A 23,669-nucleotide genomic window follows, 5' to 3' on the forward strand; every position below is an offset into this window, starting at 1 on the left:
TAAAAAAAAGTTTACTTTTTTTTTTTTTTGCAAATTTAACTGTAAAATTCGACAACCACAAATCAGAAAAGGTTGGGATCGTATGGAAAATGCAAATAAAGAAATAATGTACTGAAGACCCTGCAAAACTCCATTCTTCATACATTACAAAGTCCTGGCTGCGAAGGAAGAGGATACAGGTAATTGACTGGCCTGTCTGCAATCCCAACCGGTCCCCAATAAAAAATGTGTGCTGCATTTTGAAGCGCAAACTGCAACAACAAGGATCCCGTACTGTTGTCCACCTTAAGACTTGTTTGCAGGAAGAATGGGACACGATTATACCTGAAACACTTCATCACTTGGTGTCTTCAGTCCCTAAACGGCTTTGAAGTGTTGTGAAAAGCAATGGCAACATTATAAAATGGTAAATGATGCAATGATCTTCTATGTGACGCTGCTTTGACACAATCTACATTGTAAAAGTGCAATACAAATAAAGGTGAAGTAAATTGAATTGAATTAAATGATTTACTGTTTCAACTTCTTTGAAATGTGTTGCAAGAACCAAAATTTGAATATGTGTTCATTAAAAAAAATAAAAAATAAACCACCAGGAACACATTAAATAATGTTTGTACTGTCTGCAATGAAATACAAGTCAAAGTAAATTTAGAAATCCCCACTTTCTTTTTCTATTAGAGTTTCTCATACTGTGCCAACTTTTTCTGATTTGGGGTTGTAGTATTTTTTTTATTATTTAATTTTATTAATTTTAATAATTTATTATTTTATGTAGTATAACTTTATTTACTTTTTTTATGTACTATTTACTAATTCAACATATAACATTAAACACCTTGGACAACTTTTGTGTTTTCCTCTTTGGCATAATTTTTATTTAAGCTTATAAGATAATTATATGCAAATATAATGAAAATCTTCCATATGTACATCACTGTTGTACTGTTTATGCTATTAATGCATTATGTGAATTCCCAAGAATTCTTTAAAAAGAGCTTTTATCTGAAAATAAGGTGTTTATCTAAAAAAGAGTCAATGTGTTTGTTTGTTTTTTACCTTCTGTATCTCTGCATCGTGTTTCTGCTGCATCCTCAGGGTGTCCTCCTGGTGTTTGGCTTCTAAGACTTTAGTCCTCAACTCAACCTATGAATAAAAACAGATTAAATGACACAGCAGAAAATAAAAAGTCCCACACTAAAACATAAGTATGTGTTTTATCATTGCATTTCACTCTCTGACCGTTGAAATCAAGCAGGCAAATTTTTCTACTTTCTACATTAGGTGCATTCAAATCAAGACTGAAAACACATCTGTTTAGCTGTGCCTTTACCTAATGAGCTCACTGAAAAAAAGTGTTGCATGAACTATTGCAAACTATTTATTTGTGTTAAAATTAAACAGGGCGAGGCAGTGGCGCAGTAGGTAGTGCTGTCGCCTCACAGCAAGAAGGTCGCTGGTTCGAACCTCGGCTCAGTTGGCGTTTCTGTGTGGAGTTTGCATGTTCTCCCTGCCTTTGCGTGGGTTTCCTCCGGGTGCTTTTGGTTTCCCCCACAGTCCAAAGACATGCGGTACAGGTGAATTGGGTAGGCTAAATTGTCCATTGTGAATGAGTGTGTGTGTGGATGTTTCCCAGAGATGGGTTGCGGCTGGAAGGGCATCCGCTGCGTAAAAACTTGCTGGATAAGTTGGCGGTTCATTCCGCTGTGGCGACCCCAGATCAATAAAGGGACTAAGCCGACAAGAAAATGAATGAATGAAAAAAAAAATTAAACAAACAAATTTAACTTAAAGGGCCATGAAACCCCCTCGTTTCAACAGGGTGTTTTCACACCTATACTTTGGAAAAAGTCAGAAAAGTGGGCGTGTCCAGCTCTGTTTAGGGGGGAGTGTCAGAGGAAGAAAAGCGGCTTGGTGTGGGAGTGTCTATTTGGGCGCGCTGAATTTCAGAGTCAAAACACACACCCACAGCGGACAATGTGACTGTGTTTACATGGACATCTGTAGTCGAATTATTTGCCAAATGATTAAATGGTGGACTTTAACTGCAGTTTGGCTCTTTCATTCAGGGAATTCATTAATGTCCCTCCCGACAAACGTGATATTTGATTCGAGGAACTGCTCTAAGCGTGTATTTTTCATGCAATGTTTGATACCGCACGGCGAATGAGAGAAAAAAAAACTCAGCATTTCCCGGAAACTTAGATACACACGGCAGGTAGCGTCAGAAAGCCGCGTGTGTTATTCCGGTCACAAAATCCAACACGAGGTTAAAGTTTGGTTGTAACTGTTAGTGCTAACTATTGCTCTCGGTGCAATAGTTTGTTTGATACGAATAAAATACGAACTGAATAAACAAAGAGCACTGGTCGCTCACTTACCAAATCTGTAGAGACAGGACAATCACCAGCAACTAGAGCCGCGTCTTTATTAAGAGGAGACTACAAGCGAATCTGGATCTCAGCGTTTACAGATGAGAACAGCTCTGAGGTAAACAATAATCCTCCTTAGACACGTAAGTTATTGTTGTCGAGCGTCGCGTACACTGTTAATCCACACGTGAGTCTGCGCTCTCACAGAGAGAAAATGAAAACGAAACTTAACGGCAGCAAACTATAAAAGCAACACTTCACGCTTGTTTTGCCAACACAACATGGCGTCTTTGCCGTCTACACTCTGACAGTAATGAATATTAATGAAGTTGCACAAAAGAGCGCGCTGATTGGTTTAAACCAAGCCTTACTCATGCATTAATGCATCACACTGTAAGACGTAATAAGACTCACTCTGGCACAGACGTCCAGTCTGCACGCTGGAATACACGCTATTATGTCATGACCGTGACGCAGCTTCAAAAATTCGTTTCAAACAGGAAGTACGAATTTGCTTGAAATGACGCAAAAACAACCAATTTACACTTTTTAGTGAAATATAGGTGTCCTAATAGTGTTTTTAGCAGTGTGGGACACACATACGACTGTCAACAGCTCAAAAAATGTATTTTGGTGTTTCGTGACCCTTTAATAATGTTCAACTTAATTTGTTTGTTTAAATTCAGCTCAAAAAAAATGTTTACTATCACTTAACAGAAAAAAAAAATAAATAAATGCAAGGAATCATCTTTGAATATTTTTTTTCAGTGTCCATCCGACAGATTACACAATGTTTTTATTTTCTTTTTTATTCGTTTATAACTTGTTTTAGCAAATTTTAATCGGTTTCTATCATTTTTTATTTCTTTTATGCTTGTTTATGTAAAGCACTTTGAATTACCATTGTGCATGAAATGTGCTACATAAACAAACTTGCGTTGCCTATCAAAAGTTCTGGCACAATCTCTGCATAATCTTACAGCTCACAATGACATTCATCAGCTCAGGTTAATCTCATTGCATCTCAACAAGCTCAAATCAGTGACGTTAACGCTGTAGCTATAACGAATTCCAAGCAGGCTGTTTTAATGGTTTTGCATCAGCATATGATCTGGGTTGAAAGAAAAGGAAGTCGTAAATGAGTCATTAGAGTTAAAGTATATCAACAAAGCAGATCAAAGTGATTAAAAAAATGTCCACCATTTTTAAGACCACTCGATGAAAGAGTCAGTTAAGAATCAGTCAATGTTCACAGCAAACACAAAACCGCATGGATCAGAGACATTGATGAAATGATGACGGCTTTGATGATTAGCACTGGACAGGAAACAGAAGATACAGACAGATAGAAATGCTACCGCACAGAGACAGTTGAACTGTCTTCATTAGCATTTCATCACATTAAAGACAGTTAAACACTACATGCACCCAATGAATATAGTAGTGTCATTTCACAGTATGAATCATTTTGGTTCCAATTCTGCTTCTACTAAATGGATTTATGAGTGCATTACTTTTAGGAGCTTAACAGCCGATTCAAAACAATAACTCACAAGATTAGGACACACACAGTGCAGATCAATATTAGAGTTCATAAAAAATGTCTTAAATTTAAAGGTTCCTGCTTAGTCCTGTATGAAGTTATCCTATAACAAGTGTAAAGTAGCACATGGTTTCCGCTACATTCTTCCTTTTACGGGGCGCCACGACAAAATTTCATCACGCCCCGGCTAAATTACAGCTTTTCATTCAAAACAATTTTTTTTTTAATAGTGGGTAATAATCACACCAAAACATATTAAAAGATAGGGCTGTGTGTCATTTCTTTAACTCTTTAAGGTTACATGCTAACAGACTGACTGGCTGACTGACAGGTGCGTGATGCCAGCAAACACGACGTATAGCCGTTTCACTTTACTTCAGGATGCATTAATATCGCTCTGTAGGTCTATTAGAGACATTCATAAATATTCCTAGCAATCTAATAAATGCTGGAGACATGTTACATAAACGCACTAAATCGCACTTTAGCAGCGTTTATTTGAGAGCGCACAAGAAGATCTGCGCGCTGTTGAAGCAGCTTATATTTGAGGGGGCGTGCAAGAAGTTTTGTGCACGAGCAGAGGAAATCGCAACGCAAGCAAAGAGATCCGCATGCTGTAGGCTATTACATAAATACGATCTCGATTTGTAATACTGCGCTCACGACATTTGTCATTGAAATAACGCCACAGGTAGTTGGTGGATCTGTGTAAAACAAAAAGGCCTGCCGCCACAGCTGGAAAAAAATCCTAGAGGAAACACTGTAGCAGTTTTAAGCATAATTCTTGAGTTAATATATAATATAAAGCACAGTTTATTATTAGATCAAAATTAGCTTTCAGATCCTCCTAGTTATTTGTGTTAAAGAGATTGTTCAAACAAACAAAAAATAAATAAATAAAATGCCCTCACGTGGTGTTAAACCTTTAGTAGATTCTTTCTTCTCTTGCACAAAACAACAGTGTTGGGCAAGCTACTTGAAAAATGTAGTGAGCTAAGCTATTAGCTACTCTACTTAAAATGTAGCTTACCCTAAAACTATCCCCTGGGAAATGTAGCAAGCTAAGCTAAAAGCTACACGGCAAAAGTAGCTTAGCTACATCTAAGCTACTTTTGCAATTTTCATTTTTAAATAGAAACAACTTAAAATACAAGTCAATCATATCTTAGTGATCAATAAAACTGTCAATGAAACATTTAAGGCTTAATTGTTCAGTTATTTACTGTAAATAATATGGTGTACTAAACAGAAACACATCAAACAAAAAATCCAATAAAAGCAGGTGTTACGAAATGGCATCTCATATGTCAATGGAAAAGATCACGTATATTATCAAAAAGAAACAAAATGTGTTTGAAGATACCTGGAGACCTTTTAATAACTTTCTAAAGTACAATGTACATGTGGACAGTCTACTACAAATAGAACAGGCTTAGGAATATGGGAAGTATCATGGTCTAAACAGACTACCTGATTTAAACATATCCCCTCTTTTTTTTTTTTTTCTTCCCCCTTCTTATTATATTTTTTTAAATTGTTTATTTATTTTTATTTTACTTATTTACTTATTATTGTTTATTTATTTATTTTTAAGGGAATGGGTTGTTGGGAGGGAGAATGGGGGGTAAAAAGTTTGCTGTGCCTTCATGATTATTGTTCTGTAATTGTGTAATCTGTTGTGATATGCAAATTGAAAAAAGTAATAAATATATTGTACAAAAAAAAAAGCAGGTGTTACACAATTGCGCATCAAAGAGTAATGCTGATGTGTCAACATTCGTAGGTGAAAATCCAATATCTAGCATGCTAAACATTCTATTCATCATAAGCTGAATGGCCCTTGTGGTTAGATGCTAAACAGAAATGTATGTAATTGGTCAGATTGGTCATCCATGAGCTTGAAAGCATAATAAAGCCACATCTACCCGCTGAAACTTGCAGATATACGGGCGATCAATCCGCTGACACATCAGCTGATTAACGATGCTTTCAATCGCATTTAGAGAGCTTTTTAAAGGATGTTTGTCAGTGATGTCACTCTCACAAATCCCTCTTTTTATATTAATATTTTCTGTAGAATGCTTTACAATAATACATCTGTACATATACAGTTGAAGTCAGAAATATTAGCCACCCTGATTTATACGCCCCCTGTTTATTTTTTTCCCCAATTTCTGTTTAATGGAGAGAAGATTTTTTTCCAACACATTTCTAAACTTAATAGTTTTAATAACTCATTTCTAATAACTGATTTATTTTATCTTTGCCATGATAACCGTAAATAATATTTTACTAGACATTTTCAAGACACTTCTATACAGCTTAAACTGACATTTAAAGGCTTAACTAGGTTAATTACTTTAACTAGGCAGGTTAGGGTAATTAGACACGTTATTGTATGACGATAGTTTGTTCTGAAGACAATCAAAAAAAATTTTATTTGCTTAAAGGGGTTAATCATTTTACCTTTAAAACGATTTGTAAAAAATTAAAAACTGCTTTTATTAGCCGAAATAAAACAAACAAGACTTTCTTCAGAAGAAAAAATATTATCAGATGTACTGTAAAAAAATGTCCTTGCTCTGTTAAACATTATTTGGGAAATATTAAAAAAATAAAATAAAATTCAAAGAGGGGCTAACAATTCTGACTTCAACTGTACATTAGATTAGTCAGTACTAAAGCCAAAACTGCAACTAATTTAACAAAAAAGATCAAAAAGGTCCAGAAACATGTGTATTATAATTTTATATGAAAGGCTTTTTTGGTGATGGCAGCTTAAAGACGCCTCTCATGTGGAGAATAAAGTCACATGCATGCTCAGGTGTGATTTTGTTTCACAGACTTCAACAGAGTGCAAAATCTTGATGGTTCTGTGGGTCTTGTCTAACAAATATGATCTTTGTTATTGTATTTTTAATCAGATTTAGGTCAGGTGATTGGCTTGGCCATTCTATAGATTCCTTATTTTGAAAGCATTTGAGAGTTTCCTTGTCTGTGTTTTGCATCATTGTCTTGCTGAAAGGTCCACTCTGGTTTTATTTTCATCTTCCTGCTAATATAAATGTTGGATTACAGTAGCAAATATTAATTTACAATAACGAAGTGGATATTTTAGCTGCTGTCTGGTCTTTCACTGCCTTTCTACACCTCCCTTTCTTTATGTGTTCAATACTTGTTTCCGGTGTCATTTCATTGTATTACACATAATTTCATTTGTAGACTAAATAATATTAGTTTCTGCATGGATATCTTTAGTTGTTATCAACATCTGGTCAAAAGCGTCTTTAGAAATATGATTTCTGAGAAAAATGGTGATGTGTTGAGTACTTATTTCCCCCACTATATTAAACTATGTCTTGATTGTCATTCCTAACTGCAAGTGACTATAATTACCCCTCCTCATCAAGAACAACCTCAGCTTGAAATATGCCTAAAAATTGTCTGAGATCAAAAGTTCAACAGTCTCTTTAAAGGCCTGTTTGAACATGCATCCCAACCTCTTCAAGCTGACAAACCCACACAAATAACGCAAAGCACACACGTGTATGACAAGCGCACACACTTTCGCTAACACAAACAAAAAAAAAAAGTGCTGTTGGAAGTTCCGTCACTAAGGCTGCTGGTCATTCCAGAAGCGGTGTCTTTCTTCTGGTGTATTTTGGGAAACATATTTTGATGTGGCATGAGCGGGATTTGTGTTTGAGCCTCCCACCCCTCTGACTGACTGCTGATCAGGGCTTTCAACTGCTGCCACCAGTGCAGGACACAATCTACTGGCTTATCAGATGTGCTGCAGGGCACCGTGCGGCCAGAGTAAAGAGATGCAGACGGTTCTAGGCTATGAGAACACTCACAGAGCCACAGGCCATTTCCGGTGCATGCTAGAACACATTCGGACTGATAGCGACTCTACTGGAGTGGTCACTGGTGGAAAAAATACTCCATCAACATGCTGATTACAAATACATGGAAACTTTCCATTACATATGAACGTCCTCTCCTAAAAGTCTTTAGTGTAATCGTAAACACTATCTGGACTTTGTATGAAGAGCTTTGGAAGAAAAAAAAAAGTTATACAGAATCGTGAGAGAATTGTGCTTCTAAGCCTTAATCTTACATTTCTTTAGGTTGAATTTTGTGCACCTGTAAACAATGTGTTCTAATAAACCGAACATAAGCATTAATGGCTTGAAATGCTTCAATCACAATCACAGGCCTTAAAAACAGATGTAGATGATAAACTTTTTACAACCCCAAATAATTTAAGACAGTGCCGAAAACACAAATAAATAAATAAATTGGGATTTTTTCCCCCCAAATAAAAGTATTCCAATTTTGAAAAAAATAAATAAATAAATAAAATAAAAAGATGGAACAGGAGAAATTTAGGGCAGGGAATAAATTAGTAAAGTAAACTGAACTATGATGTAATTTGAAACAGGGAAGGTCAACGGGTGATTTGGTAAAATAAATAAATAAATAGCATCCAAAAAAGGTCTAGTCCTTTAGGAGCAAAGATGGGCTGAGGATCGTTGGCCAGTAAATATGATAGAAAATTACTGAAATGTTTAAGAACAATCTTCCTAGAAAGAAAGACATTTCGATAATTGAACAGTGCACAACATAATTAAAAGTTTCGAGGTATCTGGAGGAATTTCAGTGCGAGGTCAAGGACAAGAGCGCCACCCTAAGCTGAACAACAGTGAACTCTGATCCCTTATGCTGCGTTCACACCAGTCGCGGAACGTGCATCAAGCGCGAGTGATTTACATGTTAAGTCAATGCAAATGCGCGATTAGACATCCTGGGGCGCGATATGCGCAAATGGCGCGGCGTGAATGACGCAAATTGCGCAAGGCCAATTGAGCGTTTTGCGCGTTTGACGCGCTTAATGAGCGTTTCACGCGAATCTCTCGAATTCAAAAATCTGAACTTCAGCGTACATTCGTGCCGCTTTTCCAATCAGAAGCTTGCTCTTGTGGGGGCATGATTGTGACGTAGAACCTGTTGTCGGTGTTTCGATGGAAATCCTCCAGCCTTCACCGACAACAGTTCATCAAACTCGGCTTGGCTCAGTCAGAAGCACCGCTGAAAGCCTCCGTCATCCAGGTTCAGTTTCTGGAGGAGTTTATGAGCTCACAGAGCTGGATGAACCTTTGAAAGGATGTAGTGGACTCAGACACGACCCTAAACGTATCGACGCTGTTTTTCAGTCTTCATAAAGCACATAAACACTTATTTTCTTCATAAAATCCATGTTAGCCATTTAGCTATGAAGCTAGAGTCTTCGGGCAGACAGAAGCCCTGCCCATCACGCGAATCCGCGTCTGTTCTAAAGTGAATTTGACTCGCGAATGAAGCGGGGTTTGACATGCGAATGAAGCGAGTAAACTCAAATGTTCACGCGGCTATTTATGCGCGAATAGTGCGATTTATCCATCCGCACGTTCCGCGTCTGGTGTGAACACAGCATTAGGCAGCACTGCATCAAGAATCATCATTCATCTATAATCGATACCACCACATGGGCTCAGGGCTACTTTGCCAAACCTTTGTGAAGTACCACAATGTAGTTACATCCAAAAATGCCATTAAAAATAGTTCTCTGCCAAAAGGAAGCCCTATGTTAACAGTGTCCAGAAGTGCCGTCGCTGCTCTGGGCTCAAAGGCATCTGGCATGGACCACCACACACTGGAAATGTGTACTTTGGTCTGATTAATAAGTATTTCAGGTATTTTTTTGGGAGAAATAGACACCATCTACTTTGGACCAAAAAAGAAAAGGATCATCCAGACTGTTACCAGCAAGTCCAAAAGCCAGGGTCTGTCATGGTATGGGGTTGTGTCAGTGCCCTTGGCAAAGATAACTTGCACTTTTGTGATGGCGCCATTAATGCTAAAAAGTATTGAGATTTTGGAGCACAACATTGTGTCTTCTTTTCAAAGGACGCCCATGCATTTTTCAACAAGACAATCCAAACACACATTCTGTACATATTACAAAAGCCTTGGCTGCGGAGAAAGAGGATACAGGTACTTGACTGACCTGTCTGCAGTCCCGACCTGTCTCCAATAGAGAATGTGTGGTGCATTTTTAAGTGCAAAATGTGACAATGAAGACTCATTACTGTTTTCCACTTTAAGACTTGTTTGCAGGGAAAATGGGACACAATTACACCTGAAACGCTTCATCACTTTGTGTCTTCAGTCCCTACATAATATATTTTATATTTAAAGTGTTGTGAAAAAGAATGGGGCGAGGCAGTGGCGCAGTAGGTAGTACTGTCGCCTCACAGCAAGAAGGTCGCTGGTTCGAACCTCGGCTCAGTTGGCGTTTCTGTGTGGAGTTTGCATGTTCTCCCTGCCTTGGCGTGGGTTTCCTCCGGGTGCTCTGGTTTCCCCCACAGTCCAAAGACATGCGGTACAGGTGAATTGGGGAGGCTAAATTGTCCGTAGTGTATGAGTGTGTGTGTGAATGTGTGTGTGGATGTTTCCCAGAGATGGATTGTGGCTGGACGGGCATCCGCTGCGTAAAAACTTGCTGGAAGGGTTGGCAGTTCATTCCACTGTGGCGACCCCGGATTATTAAAGGGACTAAGCCGACAAGAAAATGAATGAATGAATGAATGATTGAATAAATGAATGAATGAATGAATGAATGAATGAAAAAGAATGGCAACATTACATTATGGTAAATGTTTTACTGTTCCAACTTTTTTTAAATTGTGTTGCAAGAACCAAAACTGTAATACGTGTTTATTTTGGGAGGGGGAGACAATAAAAATCATTGTCTGCATTGAAATAGAAGTCAAAGTAAATTTAGAAATCACTACTTTCTTTTTTGTTTATTTGTGTTTTCATACTCTACCAACTTATTCTGATTTGGAGTTGTAGTAACTGTATGCATGACATTTCTCCAAAAATCACACATTTTCATTTGTGGCTCTTGATCAATCTACAATCCTGCCTCAACATTGCAGATCCCGCCATGTGACTATTGAGGATGCGCACATTGGAATATAGATGTTGTAACCATACAGTACATTGTGTAGCCCAAGTGCACAGTGTTGCTTTAAAAGCATAGTTCTCCTAAAACCATGTTGAAGAATTACCTCATCATTTAATCTCCTTTATGTGGTTTCTTTCTTCTATTGAATGAAAATAAGATATAATAAAGAATACTTGTTGCTGGGATACATCAAACTCCACTGTAGAAAAAAAAAACATGGAAGTCAATGGGTCCGAGCAACCAGCAATATTCAAGATATCTTATATTGTGTACAGAAGAAGGAAACTCAAATAGGTTTTAAACAAGTGAAGGGTGAGCCAATGATGACAGATTTATCCTTTTTGGGGTGAACCAACCCCCTTATTAACATATGTTCATCAACAAATTTCTAATAGCCCTGCAATCATTCAACCCAAATCCAATGGATGTTCTTTGACATTTTAAGATGACACAAGCGGACCTGGTAGTCAGAATAAACACTTAGCTAACGGTTGTGCGATGTGATTGGATAGAACACTATAACGCAAATATTGTGAAACTATTTTTAGCACTACTGTATATACCACAGCGTCATTTCATATTAAAGCCCAAACAGTAAGAAATCTCTTGTGTTCATCATAAACAATGCATTTATTTACACATCAAAAATGTGAATAAAGCCCAGGAGGCTTTCGTCAACTCGAGAGAGATATGTTTTTCTTTTGTATGTGAATCTCAAAAGCTTCACGCCATCATCAGCACAGGATCTTGTAGTAGAGAAGCTCAACACAATTGTGATAATTTCACTTTTGTAAATTTTCTAAACCTCTGGCCAAAACTTCCCTATGTAGAAGCAACCACAGATTCTTTATGAGAGTATATGCCTCAAATGCATACTGTATTCAATTCAATACATCTTTATTTCTATAGCGCTTTTACAATGTATACTGTCAAAGCAGCTAAACATAGAAGTTCTAGTAAGTTGAAACTGTGTCAGTCCAGTTTTCAGAGTTGAGGTTCAGTTTATTTCAGTTCAGTGTGGTTTAAATTTCACTGCTGAAAGTCCAAACACTGAAGAGCAAATCTATCGATGCGCAGCAAAACAGTGCAAGACAGTGGTGACACTAAACGCTTATTTCACGCGGCCGCCATTTTAAAACATGAAAGCGAGGCTGCGGTGAGAAGAAACCCGGAAGTATAGGATCAGCACTGTAAACATTGCAACAATATGCTGTGTATTACAAACCTCCAGCTGTTGCTGCGATTTCAAAATGCAGAAATGGTGTAAACACCACTTTAATATCATTTAGTTACATTTAATTTAAACAATTAAAAGCATATTAGGCATCAAACAACATTACAATCTCTTTAAGGGTAATACACTTAAGTGTCCTCCTAGGATTCAGTTTATGGCAGCAGGTGAACACGGTGGGGACACTAACCTGCATCAGCCTATGTAACATGGTGAGCGATAAAACACTGCAGTCCTCTGTAGCACATCCTAGTGTTGTCTGTAAAAGTGTCCTGGTACTGAAGTTTTAAAAACATCTATTTCCCACTAACATTTAAGTGCCGCTGAGTGCGTTCATAAACAGCGCTGATTTGCCATAGTATTCACCAGTTCTCAACAGAAATGACTGCGATTGGCTGTGAAGGTCATCAGTTCCCTGCTCTTCACAGATTGCAAACACAGATAGACAACATAGCTAAAAATGGGGTCCAATTTCCCTTTTTATTTTCACTATTCATTCAGAACGGACCTTCGGGTCACTCAGAAGGTCCCACCGCAGCCTCGATTACACTGTTTAAAATGGCGGCCGACTTCCGGTTTGGCTGCAGAGGGAAATGGCAGGTTGAGCGCTTAGCTCTCGCAAGTCGGCGTTATATTTACCCCCGTGTAATTATTTTAGATTTTTAAAAAGTGATTTTCCTTCATTGATATGACGGGGGGAAAGAAAGGCAGAGGTAAAGGGGCGCAAAGTACAACGAGTAACCACCCACACCGTGCAGGCCTAGACGAGGAGGACGACATGCGGGAAGAAGAGGACCGACAAAATGGAGGCGAATCAACATCTGAGAATGTGTCCACGGGGCTTGAAACCTTAAGCAAACAGATCAGCGATCTGAAGTCGGAACTTAAGGAAGACTTAAAAACATTCAAAGACGAAATTAAGCATGATATGAGAGAAGAGTTCATTGAGTTCAAACAAGAAGTTAACCAGCAACTTTCAACGAACATGCTAACCATGCAAGAACACGGTAGGAAAATTAACGAGATGGAGACGCGGATCGATGACACCGAAACATGGAGTGCGGAGGCCAACTCCGCCCTTCAACAGGCAATAAAGGATCAACAGAAACTAGAAGACAGGTTGAACGACATTGAATCGAGGGCTCGACGAAACAATATCAGGATCCATGGTGTACCAGAGAACGCTGAACAAGGCTCGGTGATAGAATTTGTTGAAAAAATGCTCCGCTCCGAATTTGAGCTCGGCGACGTGGACTTGCAAATACAACGCGCGCACAGAGCCCTGGCGCCTAGACCGGGCCCAAACTCGCGTCCGAGGTCCATTATAGTAAATTTCCAGCAGTACAGCATCAAGGAGATGGTTATTCAAAAAGCCTGGCGAAAGAAAATCATGATGGAAGATAAACCGCTGTTTTTCGACCATGACTATACAGCCACCGTTCTCCATCAGCGCAAAGCGTACGCCAATATTAAAAAGGCTCTTAAAGAAAAGGGCATCCGTTTTCAGACGCCCTTCAATCGGATACGCATTCACTGGGAAGAAGGAGTGCAGGTGTACGGCAGTGCCGGGGAGGCAGCGCAGGAGCTGCGTCGGCGGGGATACAGCGTGGAGATGCCCGTGAGACCGCCGGGTAAGAGCCACCTGTTGGATCGTCTCCAGCGGGCTACATCGTGGCAGCGAGTGGGATCAACCACGAGTGTGGACACTGCCAGAAGAGCTAAAGAACGCCTACGGGAATTTGAACATGGTCGCAGCAGTGTTTAAAAACCCACGTTATAGCAACCCTTTACATAATGATGTTTAATGTATGTGCGCCGGCTGGCGGGATGACGAGGTCAGCTGTGCCATTGGACACACGTAAGTGATCTATGATACACTCTGTAGCGGACTCATTGGTGAGGGGGCCCTTTCCGGGAGAGAGGATTTCCCCCTCCTCAACTGAAAACGTGAGAACGCTCTTCAGACTTTGGAAGTCTTTATTCTTTTCTGTTATAATGCTTGTTCTAAGCAGTTCTTGGCTTGTTTCTGTGTTACAGTTTATTTTATTTAAGGTTTGCCTGTGGAAACATAGTGGTGTAAGAATGACTCTTTTTGATGATGGTACAGTCTACTGAGGTTAAGCTAATGTCTTTAAACGTGAACGGTTTGGGTAACCCAATTAAAAGGTCAAAGGTATTGACAAAATTTAAAAAAGAGAAAGCAGATATTATTTTTATGCAAGAAACTCATCTCTCTCAACAAGAGCATGAGAAATTAAAGAGATTTGGCTTTAAAAATACTTATTACAATTCATATGAGCATTCACATAGAAGGGGAATTGCTATTCTTGTTGCTAATAAATTTAAATTCGAATTATATAAGGAAATAAAAGAAAAGGATGGGAGATATCTTATTGTTAAGGGTAAAATTGAAGAGGAGTTAATAACTTTAGTAAATGTATATGCTCCACCCGATACTAGTAAACTGTTCTTCAAATCATTAATGGATGTAATTGTACTGGAAGCAGAGGGTATTTGTATATGTGGTGGAGATTTCAATGTGGTACTAAACCACCAGTTAGACACAACTAATAGCAAAAGAAATGGGAGCAAAATATCAAAATTAATTAACACAGCCTGGGATGACATAGGATACTGCGATGTCTGGCGACATATTAATCCATCTCTCAAAAACTACACTCATTACTCAGCTCCCCACCGTACATACTCTAGGATTGATTATTTTTTTATGCCAAAAAATGACTGTTATAGGGTGAAAGATTGTAGCATTGGAGTAGCTGAGGTCTCTGACCACAGCGCTTTGTACCTGACAGTTCAAATAGAAGGAAGGAAGAGAAAGACAGGTTGGAGGTTGAATGTGGGTTTGTTAAATAACAAAGCAAATACAGATCAGATAAAATTAAATATAAAAGAATATATTAGGATAAATGATAATGGAGAGGTAGACCCATCCATAGTATGGGACTCATTGAAGGCTGTGATGCGTGGGAATTTGATTGCACTATCAGCGCAAAATAAAAAAAAGAGAATTATGGAGTACAATACCCTAACATCAGACTTATTAAATGTGGAGCAACAACACAAAATAAACAGGGATCCAAACCTACTATCACGTATGCAGCAAATAAGGAAACAGATTAACAACCTGTTGGAACAAGATGTTGAGAAGAAAGCTCGATTCTATAAGCAGACATACTACGAATCCGGCCCTAAAGCAGCAAAATTGCTTGCCCGACGCTTACGTAAACAAGAAGTTGATAGCACTATTCATAGAATACGAGACCCACAAACAAATAATTTGGTTTATCATCCACAGAAAATAGAGGACATTTTTCTAAATTATTATAAACAACTGTATACGGATGCTTCTAACTCTAAAATGGAAGCGACAAGAAATTTTCTTAATGAACTAGATTTACCAAGTATAGGCAAAATACAAAATGATTTCATTACAGCAGATTTCACACTAGAAGAGATAAATAATGCGATTGGGAGACTAAAAACATCTAAAACACCAGGTAGCGACGGCTTTCCAGCCGAGTGGTATAAAACTTTTAAAGAAATACTAGCCCCACTTCTATTAAAAACATTTAACTGGATTAAAACAGAATGTAAACTTCCACCTTCATGGAACGAGGCTATCATCTCAGTACTCCCAAAGGAGGGTAAGGACAGGGAATTTAGCGGCAATTATAGGCCCATTTCAATTCTTAATATAGATTATAAGATATATACATCAATTATAGCCAAAAGATTAGAGACTATCCTTCCTGAATTAATTGACGAGGATCAGACAGGATTCATAAAAAGCCGTCAAACACATGATAATATTAGGAGGACGCTGCATCTTATAGATAAAATAGAAAGGGAAAATAAGACAGCAGTATTACTAAGTCTGGATGCCGAAAAGGCCTTTGATCGGGTCAACTGGGAATTTCTTTACCAAACTTTGGTTAGATTCGGCTTCAATAAACATTTTGTAAATATAATTAGATCTCTTTACCAACAACCTACAGCCAAAATAAAAATTAATGGGTCATTATCTCCATCGTTTAGTTTACAAAGAGGAACTAGACAGGGCTGTTGCCTTAGTCCCACATTATTTGCTGTTTATATTGAACCCCTGGCCCAGGCAATCCGTCAACATGAACAAATACAAGGCATAACAATAGGACATAAAGATTATTTAATTAGTTTATTTGCAGACGATGTCTTGATCCATTTAACAGATCCTGAGGCTTCCCTCCCTGTACTGATGGAGTTCCTCGACGAATTTAACTTCTTTGCTGGGTACAAACTAAATATTGCGAAGACACAACTTTTGTCATTTAATTACAAACCTTCTGAGGAAATCAGACATAGATATAATTTAAAATGGGACATGAAAGAAATAAAATATTTAGGGGTGATTATTACAAAAAACCTGAGTAGTCTGTACGGTGCAAACTATAATGTGATTAACCAGAGTATTAAAAGCGATATGGAACGGTGGTCTACCTACCCATTGGATTTTGCTAGTAAGATAAACGTCATCAAAACAAACATATTACCTAGATTACTATACCTATTTCAAGCCCTGCCAATAGAGATACCTAAACATCAGTTTACAATCTGGAACAAACTTATTTCCAGGTTTATTTGGGATGGAAAGAAGCCTAGAATAAGATACACAACACTCCAGTTGTCCAAGCAAAAAGGAGGAATGGCCCTGCCGAATCTCAAAGATTATTTTTACGCAGCTCAGTTCCGTCCACTTTTTCTTTGGTGTAACAACAATTATTTTGCCAGATGGAAAGAAATTGAGACATATACGGAGGGTTATCAGATTCAGTCAATTCTTGGAGAAAAAGAAATCCCTTCGGTAGTCAAAAGTCAATTGGATTCAATAACCTCTGGAGCAGTGGAGTTTTGGTTTGAGTTTGCTAGACAATTTAAATTAAGCAAAGACCAAAAAGTTCTTCGATGGATAGCCTTTGACACTCAATTTAAACCAGGTGAAAGCGACGCCACATTTAAGCAATGGGCAACAAAAGGCATTAGTGCAATATGTACAGTATTGGAAAACAAGGAATTACAGACTTTCCAAACACTCAAAGAAAAACTTTCTCTTACTAATCGGGACTTATTTAGGTTTATACAATTCAGAGATTATTTTTACAGAGAAATAAAAATGGAAACGTCACACGAAATTAGTCCAGTTGTAAAGATTATGATGAATGCTTACAAATCAGATAGTAAATGTGCAAAAATAATCTCTAGTTTTTACGTAAGTATTATGGAAAGTAAGACCAACTCAACATTATACCTTAAATCAAGGTGGGAAAAAGAATTGAATGTAGAAATTCTACCAGAGGTATGGTTAGATATGTGCGAAATTCAACATTCCTCCACAAGCTCACAACAACTGAGGGTTTTCAATTGGAAGAATTTGGTACGATTGTTTATAACACCTAAAATCAGCAGTAAAGCTTCTTCTACACCCCAGCAATGTTGGAGAGAATGTGGCTGCTTAGAAGCACACCATACACACATTTTTTGGGGATGCGAAAAACTGAAGCCATTTTGGAATGATGTGCACTTAACCTTAACAAAGGTGCTTGGGTATGAGATTCCATTTACATGCATTGTCCTGTACTTGGGTCATATTTCACTGGTTACACTTCAGGAGGATCGATACCTGGTAAAAATACTCCTTACAGCAGCCAGGAAAACCATAACCAGAAGCTGGTATAAGCCTGATTCACCTAAACAACAACAATGGCTTGATGTAATTCAGGAAATAAGGACATTGGAACATATAACTGGTGTGTTACGTTTGAAGGTGGACTTGTATGCCAAAAGATGGCAAAAATGGATAATTTACATTGACAAATCATTAGGGACTGGCTCTCAGACTGTACTCGCTTAAGTTTCAGACATATAAGTCAACTGTGCCTATTCTTATGTACCCAATTGCCTTCCTTTTTGTATAAACCATGTTTTTTTTTTTTTTTTTTTTACTTATTTATTTTTCTACAGTATTCTCAACACAGGCTCTGTTTCTATCTTATTTTATTTATTTATCTATTATTGTTTTGTTGTTGTTGTTTTTTTTTTTTTGTTCTAGTTATTTGCTTGTTATTGAAATGGCTTGTCATATCTGACTCAAATTAGCCTTTTCTACTATTTGTAAAATTGCATTTGATTGTAATCAATTATGACCTACTAAAAAAATCAATAAAAATTAAAGTTATAAAAAAATAAAATGGCGGCCACGTGAAATCAGTTTACCCTGTACTGTACTACATAGTATACAGCACACAAATGTGTATGTATGTATACATATATATTAGTTTATATATATATATATATATATATATATATATATATATATATATATATATATATATATATATATATATATATATATATATATATATATATAGTATATATATATATATATATATATATATATATATATATAGTATATATATATATATATATATATATATATATATATATATATATATATATATATATATATATATATATATATATATATACATATATATATATATATATATATATTAGTTCAGTTCAGTGTGGTTTAAATTTCGATGCTGAAAGTCCAAACACTGAAGAGCAAATCTATCGATGCGCAGCTCCACAAGTTTGTAATACACAGCATGTTGTTGCAATGTTTACAGTGCTATACTTCCGGGGTTTTTTTTCTAGTCTTGCTTTGGTTGGGACTTGTGGAGCTGTACATATGTATATATATATATATATATATATATATATATATATATATATATATATATATATATATATATATATATATATATATATATATATATATATATATATTTATATATACAGTACATCAGTCACACAGGAAAATTTATATTAAAATAGTTTGCCTTCAATTTAATTTCGGCCAGTAATTTTAACTAAACAGTTGATTTACAACGTTTATGCATTTATCAATAAAGAAAATCCACAATTTGAATCCTTTACGCATGATCTTGCAATACGAAATAGAGTTGGGTCTGGATTGAATACCCTCGTGGTCCGAATCCACTTTGAGAAGCCCCGCCCTATTCCAAGAATATCCATTCTTGAACAACAAATCAGAATAGTCAACTTAAGTGACTCTTTTCTCTGCTTCAATCAAATTGAGTGACATAAAGAAAAGAAAAAAAAAGAAAGCGCTCATCAGCGAAAAGTGGCAATTTCCATTTTTGTGTAATGGATGGGGACTTTCAATTTTATTGACAGACACTCAATGGCTTAAAAGGCGCTTTTAATCTTCAACTTCAAATTACATTCATAATCTGCCGTACACAATAACAAAACGAAATGCAACAAGATTCCAGCGACATCCAATTTGTCTGTCTTCACCAAACATGACGAGACATGACAGAAACATTTAAATACTGCACTCCCAACTAAAGAGTTTAAAGGCTTGTAATCTAATTAATACATATTCAAATTCTTTAAGATTATGAATAGGCTACTCAGTGACTGATGTTGTTGGTTTGCACAGGATCACAGTTCTGACCTTTATTTTCAAACCGTCTGCTAGTTATTTTATTTTCAAGATCCGAGGTGAATGCTCTGCTGCTGCTTGCAATAGTATGGTGATAACTGTCACGTAAAATGGTATTTAACGTAAACATGAAATCAAAACCAAAATATTTATTTTGTTAGCTCACATTACTAGTTTTGTAGTGAATAATTCATCTGTGCATGTCATTAAGAAAAAAAAAATGTTTTCAGTTAAATTCACAGTGCTATGACAACAAGCAGAAATGGCGAAGAGGAGGTGTCTGTTAAGATGTAATAACTCTACTGAAACCCTTTTCCTGATCTTTCTGAATGTATATATATATATATATATATATATATATATATATATATATATATATATATATATATATATATATATATATATATATATGAACCACTGCCGGTTCATGCGGACTTTAAACTCACATTGGTAGCATTTAGCACTAAATCTTTACCTGAGGTGATCATTGTCTTAGGGTGCTTTCACATCTGTGAATTGATTCAGTTGTTCTGAAACAGGGATTAAAATTGTTACAGTGTTGCTCTTTGTTCTTGGTGCGGTTCACTTTCACATGGTAAAGTTTCTAAACGGACCAAAAGAGCTAAAACAAGTCATGTGTGAGTTTCACGGTTTATTTTGAGTTCCGCTCAGCTGTCATGCATCCTGATTTAAGTTATGACGATGAGCAATAAGGCCGTACTCACACTAGGTACAGTTGCCTTGAACCGGGCCAAAGCACGCTTGTTCCCCCTCCCATCTCCCCCGACGGCCCGCGCTCACACCACAATCGGGCCTCGGCACGCTTACGTCATTGATGCTGCGCTGTTCAGTGAGAAGCGCTCTCTCACTCAGCAGCACAGTGGAGATTTCTCTAGTTATATCGTGAAAGTTGTTTGATATGGAGTGACATGCAGTCAAATATTTCGCCAAACAGTCCTTAGGGATGCGGTGACGCAGTCAGATATTTCGCCGAACAGATCCGCCACTTTTGACGCTCATAAACAATCATAAAGCTCTCGTGCTGCAGGAATGAGGAGGTCTGCTGAAGGCGCGCAGCTGTCGTGCAGTGAGGGGTTCTCGTCTTTAATAAACTACGGCAGTTTGCGATCACTGAACAGTAAAAATGATTAATAAATCCATATGAAACAGCCCCTTAAAAGTCACGTCTCGCTTTCAGTTTCGGGCTTTGGCGTGTTTTGCACTCACACTACAAACGTAGTGTGCCCAACCCCAAGTGAACCGCGCTCAGGCACACCTCTTCCAACCGGGCCAGGGCCGGCCAAGTGAACCATGCTTAAGCCCGATTCAGCGCACTCACATTTCTCAAACGATCCGGGAAACGGGCCTGGGCACGGTACGGATGGCATAGTGTGAGTAGGCCCTAAGACAGTAAGTGATGTGAAGACCGGGGGGTTTGGTGGTGTTTGCCAGGGTGCGCGTGACGTGTCTGAAGAGCGAGGAGGGATGCGGTTGGGAAGGGTGAGAAGGGTGCGCAATGTATTTGAGGAACGGGAGGAAGACACACGATTTCTGGGAGATTATCACTCGTTTGTGGGCATCCAGGAGTCTCTGTGCATTTGCTGGAGACTCTCTGAACTTGGGAGACTTGGGATGTCTGGAATGACCTCCTGCCCTACTCATAATTCTCTCTTCATATAGCCGTGTGCCTATTACATATCCATAAATCACTGTGATATAGTTGGGTCGGATCGTATGGCTTTCACACTACAATCGACCCGCTCCAGAGTTCGTTCGATCGAGCCGAGACCACCTCATTCAGGCGATCTCGGCCAGATTTGGTGCGAATCCGAGCACGATTGCTGGATTCACATAAGCCAAACGAACCGCACTAACTCTGCAAACAAGACAGGTTCCGAAACAAAAGTCTAGATGTAAAAAAACACCCTTAGAAATATATGCTGCTGTTCTACAGGGACATTGCAGAAATAGAAACAGAAAAAAAGATACCTTTTATTGTGTGATATGTGAAGAAGATTTCCATTCTCTCAGTATGAAGTATTTTCTAAGTGTACAGCAGTTAATTTTCTCTTCTCAAAATGTATGTAGTGTTTGCAGCAAACATGCCAGCGTGTGTTAAAAATACTGTGTAAGATGAATATGCCTGCACAGGAGCAACACTAGGAGAAGGCTACTGAATGACTGATTGTGTAGAATAACTGAATTTGTAAAGCACTGATTATATATGTTAAATACTTGTATGAAGCTACAGTATATGTGTCAGAAGTTAGAAATTGATTATGCAATCATGACAATGTAGGTAAACACTTAGTCCTTTTGCATAAGTTGCATCTATGAAGAGAGAACCTTGGTGTCAAAACAGTTGCTGACACACACCTGTAACATCTCTGTTGAGAGCCAAGAATAACAGGGCCACCTAGAGTAAAAACCTATCCTAAAATGGTTAAAAGTTAAAATGAGACACCTCGGGGTGTGTCAAATAACCTGTATAAAGATTATGGAGAACACAGAGACTTTAGAAGGAGCAGGAAAGACTTTGGAAAGAGAGAACCAGAGATAGGAAGTGTCCAGGAGAGACTTCAGAATGCTCTGGGGTCTGCTCTGCTCTTTCTCGGCTTTATTATAGAGAATAAAGTCTATTTTCTGATATTCAAAACCTCCGGTCTGATCATTTCTAATTGATAAGAAGTCAAATTACGACACATGTTGCATGTAGTTAGAACACAGTGTTATTGACTTTATTCTGAAATGCTGAAGTGCGCTCGATTTTGTGATTGTTTTGAGACTTCCAATTCAGTTGCCTATGGGAGAAATGACTAGGAATAATAAACGACAGAAAACTGATTGCTCTACAACCAATTGTATTTATGACTATACATAAAAAGTAGAATAATGTAATAAGAAAAGAGCATCATAAGCTGTTTTATTGTCTAAAAATCAATGGAAATGATAAGACCAGAAGTCTCAGCCCAAAAAGATTCCAATGGCTGCGCTCGCCTGTATATGAAGAATAAGGTCAATATGCATAAAATGTTTGCTGTGAAGGATTTGTTTCTGCTTTCCGATAATAGTTTTTTATTATTATTATTATTATTATTTGGGTAGACCAGTGTTTAATCTGAGCAGGCTAGTGCCACCCAAACTAAACCAACACAAAAATTCATCTGAAGACAGCATTATCTGGAGGCCCAAAAAGGATCTCCTAAGAGCAAAACACACAGTGTGCTACACCGTCACCTGCCCTACTTCCACTCAAGCCTGAGAAACAGGCCCCCGCCTCTTGCGTTTTGCGTACGATCCTACTTGTGCAATACTCCGAGACCACAGGAGACCTGTCAAAGAGAAGATTGCGCTGATTGAAGCCACGCAGTCAAACAGATCCCGGCAGCACAGATGCAAACGTGGGCGGCACTTTTTTCTTTTCTTGTCTCTTTTTTCCTTCTTCTTTTTATTGAAGCTTCAATTGGTGCTTTTAGAAAAGTTTGTCAAACTACATCAAGTGGCGTTCTGAAACTCTTGTCTGAAAAGGTGCGGCGGGCGAGCGCACACCTCCGGGTTTTCAGATTCCCTGGAATCAGTGAAGCGGATGACATTGGTGCTTTGCTGGCGTTAAACTCACAGAGACGCTGCTCTTTTTGAAGAGCAGAAGCAGAGATGGAAGGGTGGGAGGAGGAGAGATGAAGACGAAGGAGCGAAGAGACAAGAGCAGCTGTTCTGTCTTTTCTTTGCCCAGCCTTGGTTTCACGCAATTCCTCTGGGAATATTTCACAAAACGTCTGCTAAGTTTTAGCGCCACACTGTGGGTTGCGACTGTGATTCCTGCTATTTTGAGAATCTGGGTGACTGTTCGGTGTTTGGATAAACACCAGAAAGCTTCCTCAATCGCGGTGATGACATCTCAATCGAATCCCTGACTTTGCTCAATAACAGGATATATGCAGGATTCCTAAAGGAAATTTCAATACCTTTTTAAGACTTTTTAA

The 23,669-nt window shown here is 38.0% G+C and overlaps 1 protein-coding gene across 14 annotated transcripts in view; it reads right to left on the bottom strand.

The window, feature by feature from the left end:
• cep112 (centrosomal protein 112) overlaps positions 1–23,669 on the bottom strand; it is a 349,706-nt gene that overhangs the window by 271,869 nt on the left and 54,168 nt on the right. For all 14 annotated transcript variants that reach the window (XR_015479978.1, XR_015479979.1, XR_015479977.1 and 11 more), the window contains exon 9: positions 1,060–1,146. Coding sequence is in view for 4 of the 14 variants with exons in the window: in NM_001327791.1 (NP_001314720.1) it covers positions 1,060–1,146 (87 nt within the window). In the remaining 10 variants the exon portion in view is untranslated. The remainder of the gene's footprint in view (positions 1–1,059; positions 1,147–23,669) is intronic.

Source organism: Danio rerio, chromosome 3 (genome assembly GCF_052040795.2).
Source record: "Danio rerio strain M-AB ecotype USA chromosome 3, GRCz13ab, whole genome shotgun sequence".
NCBI lineage: Eukaryota > Metazoa > Chordata > Actinopteri > Cypriniformes > Danionidae > Danio > Danio rerio.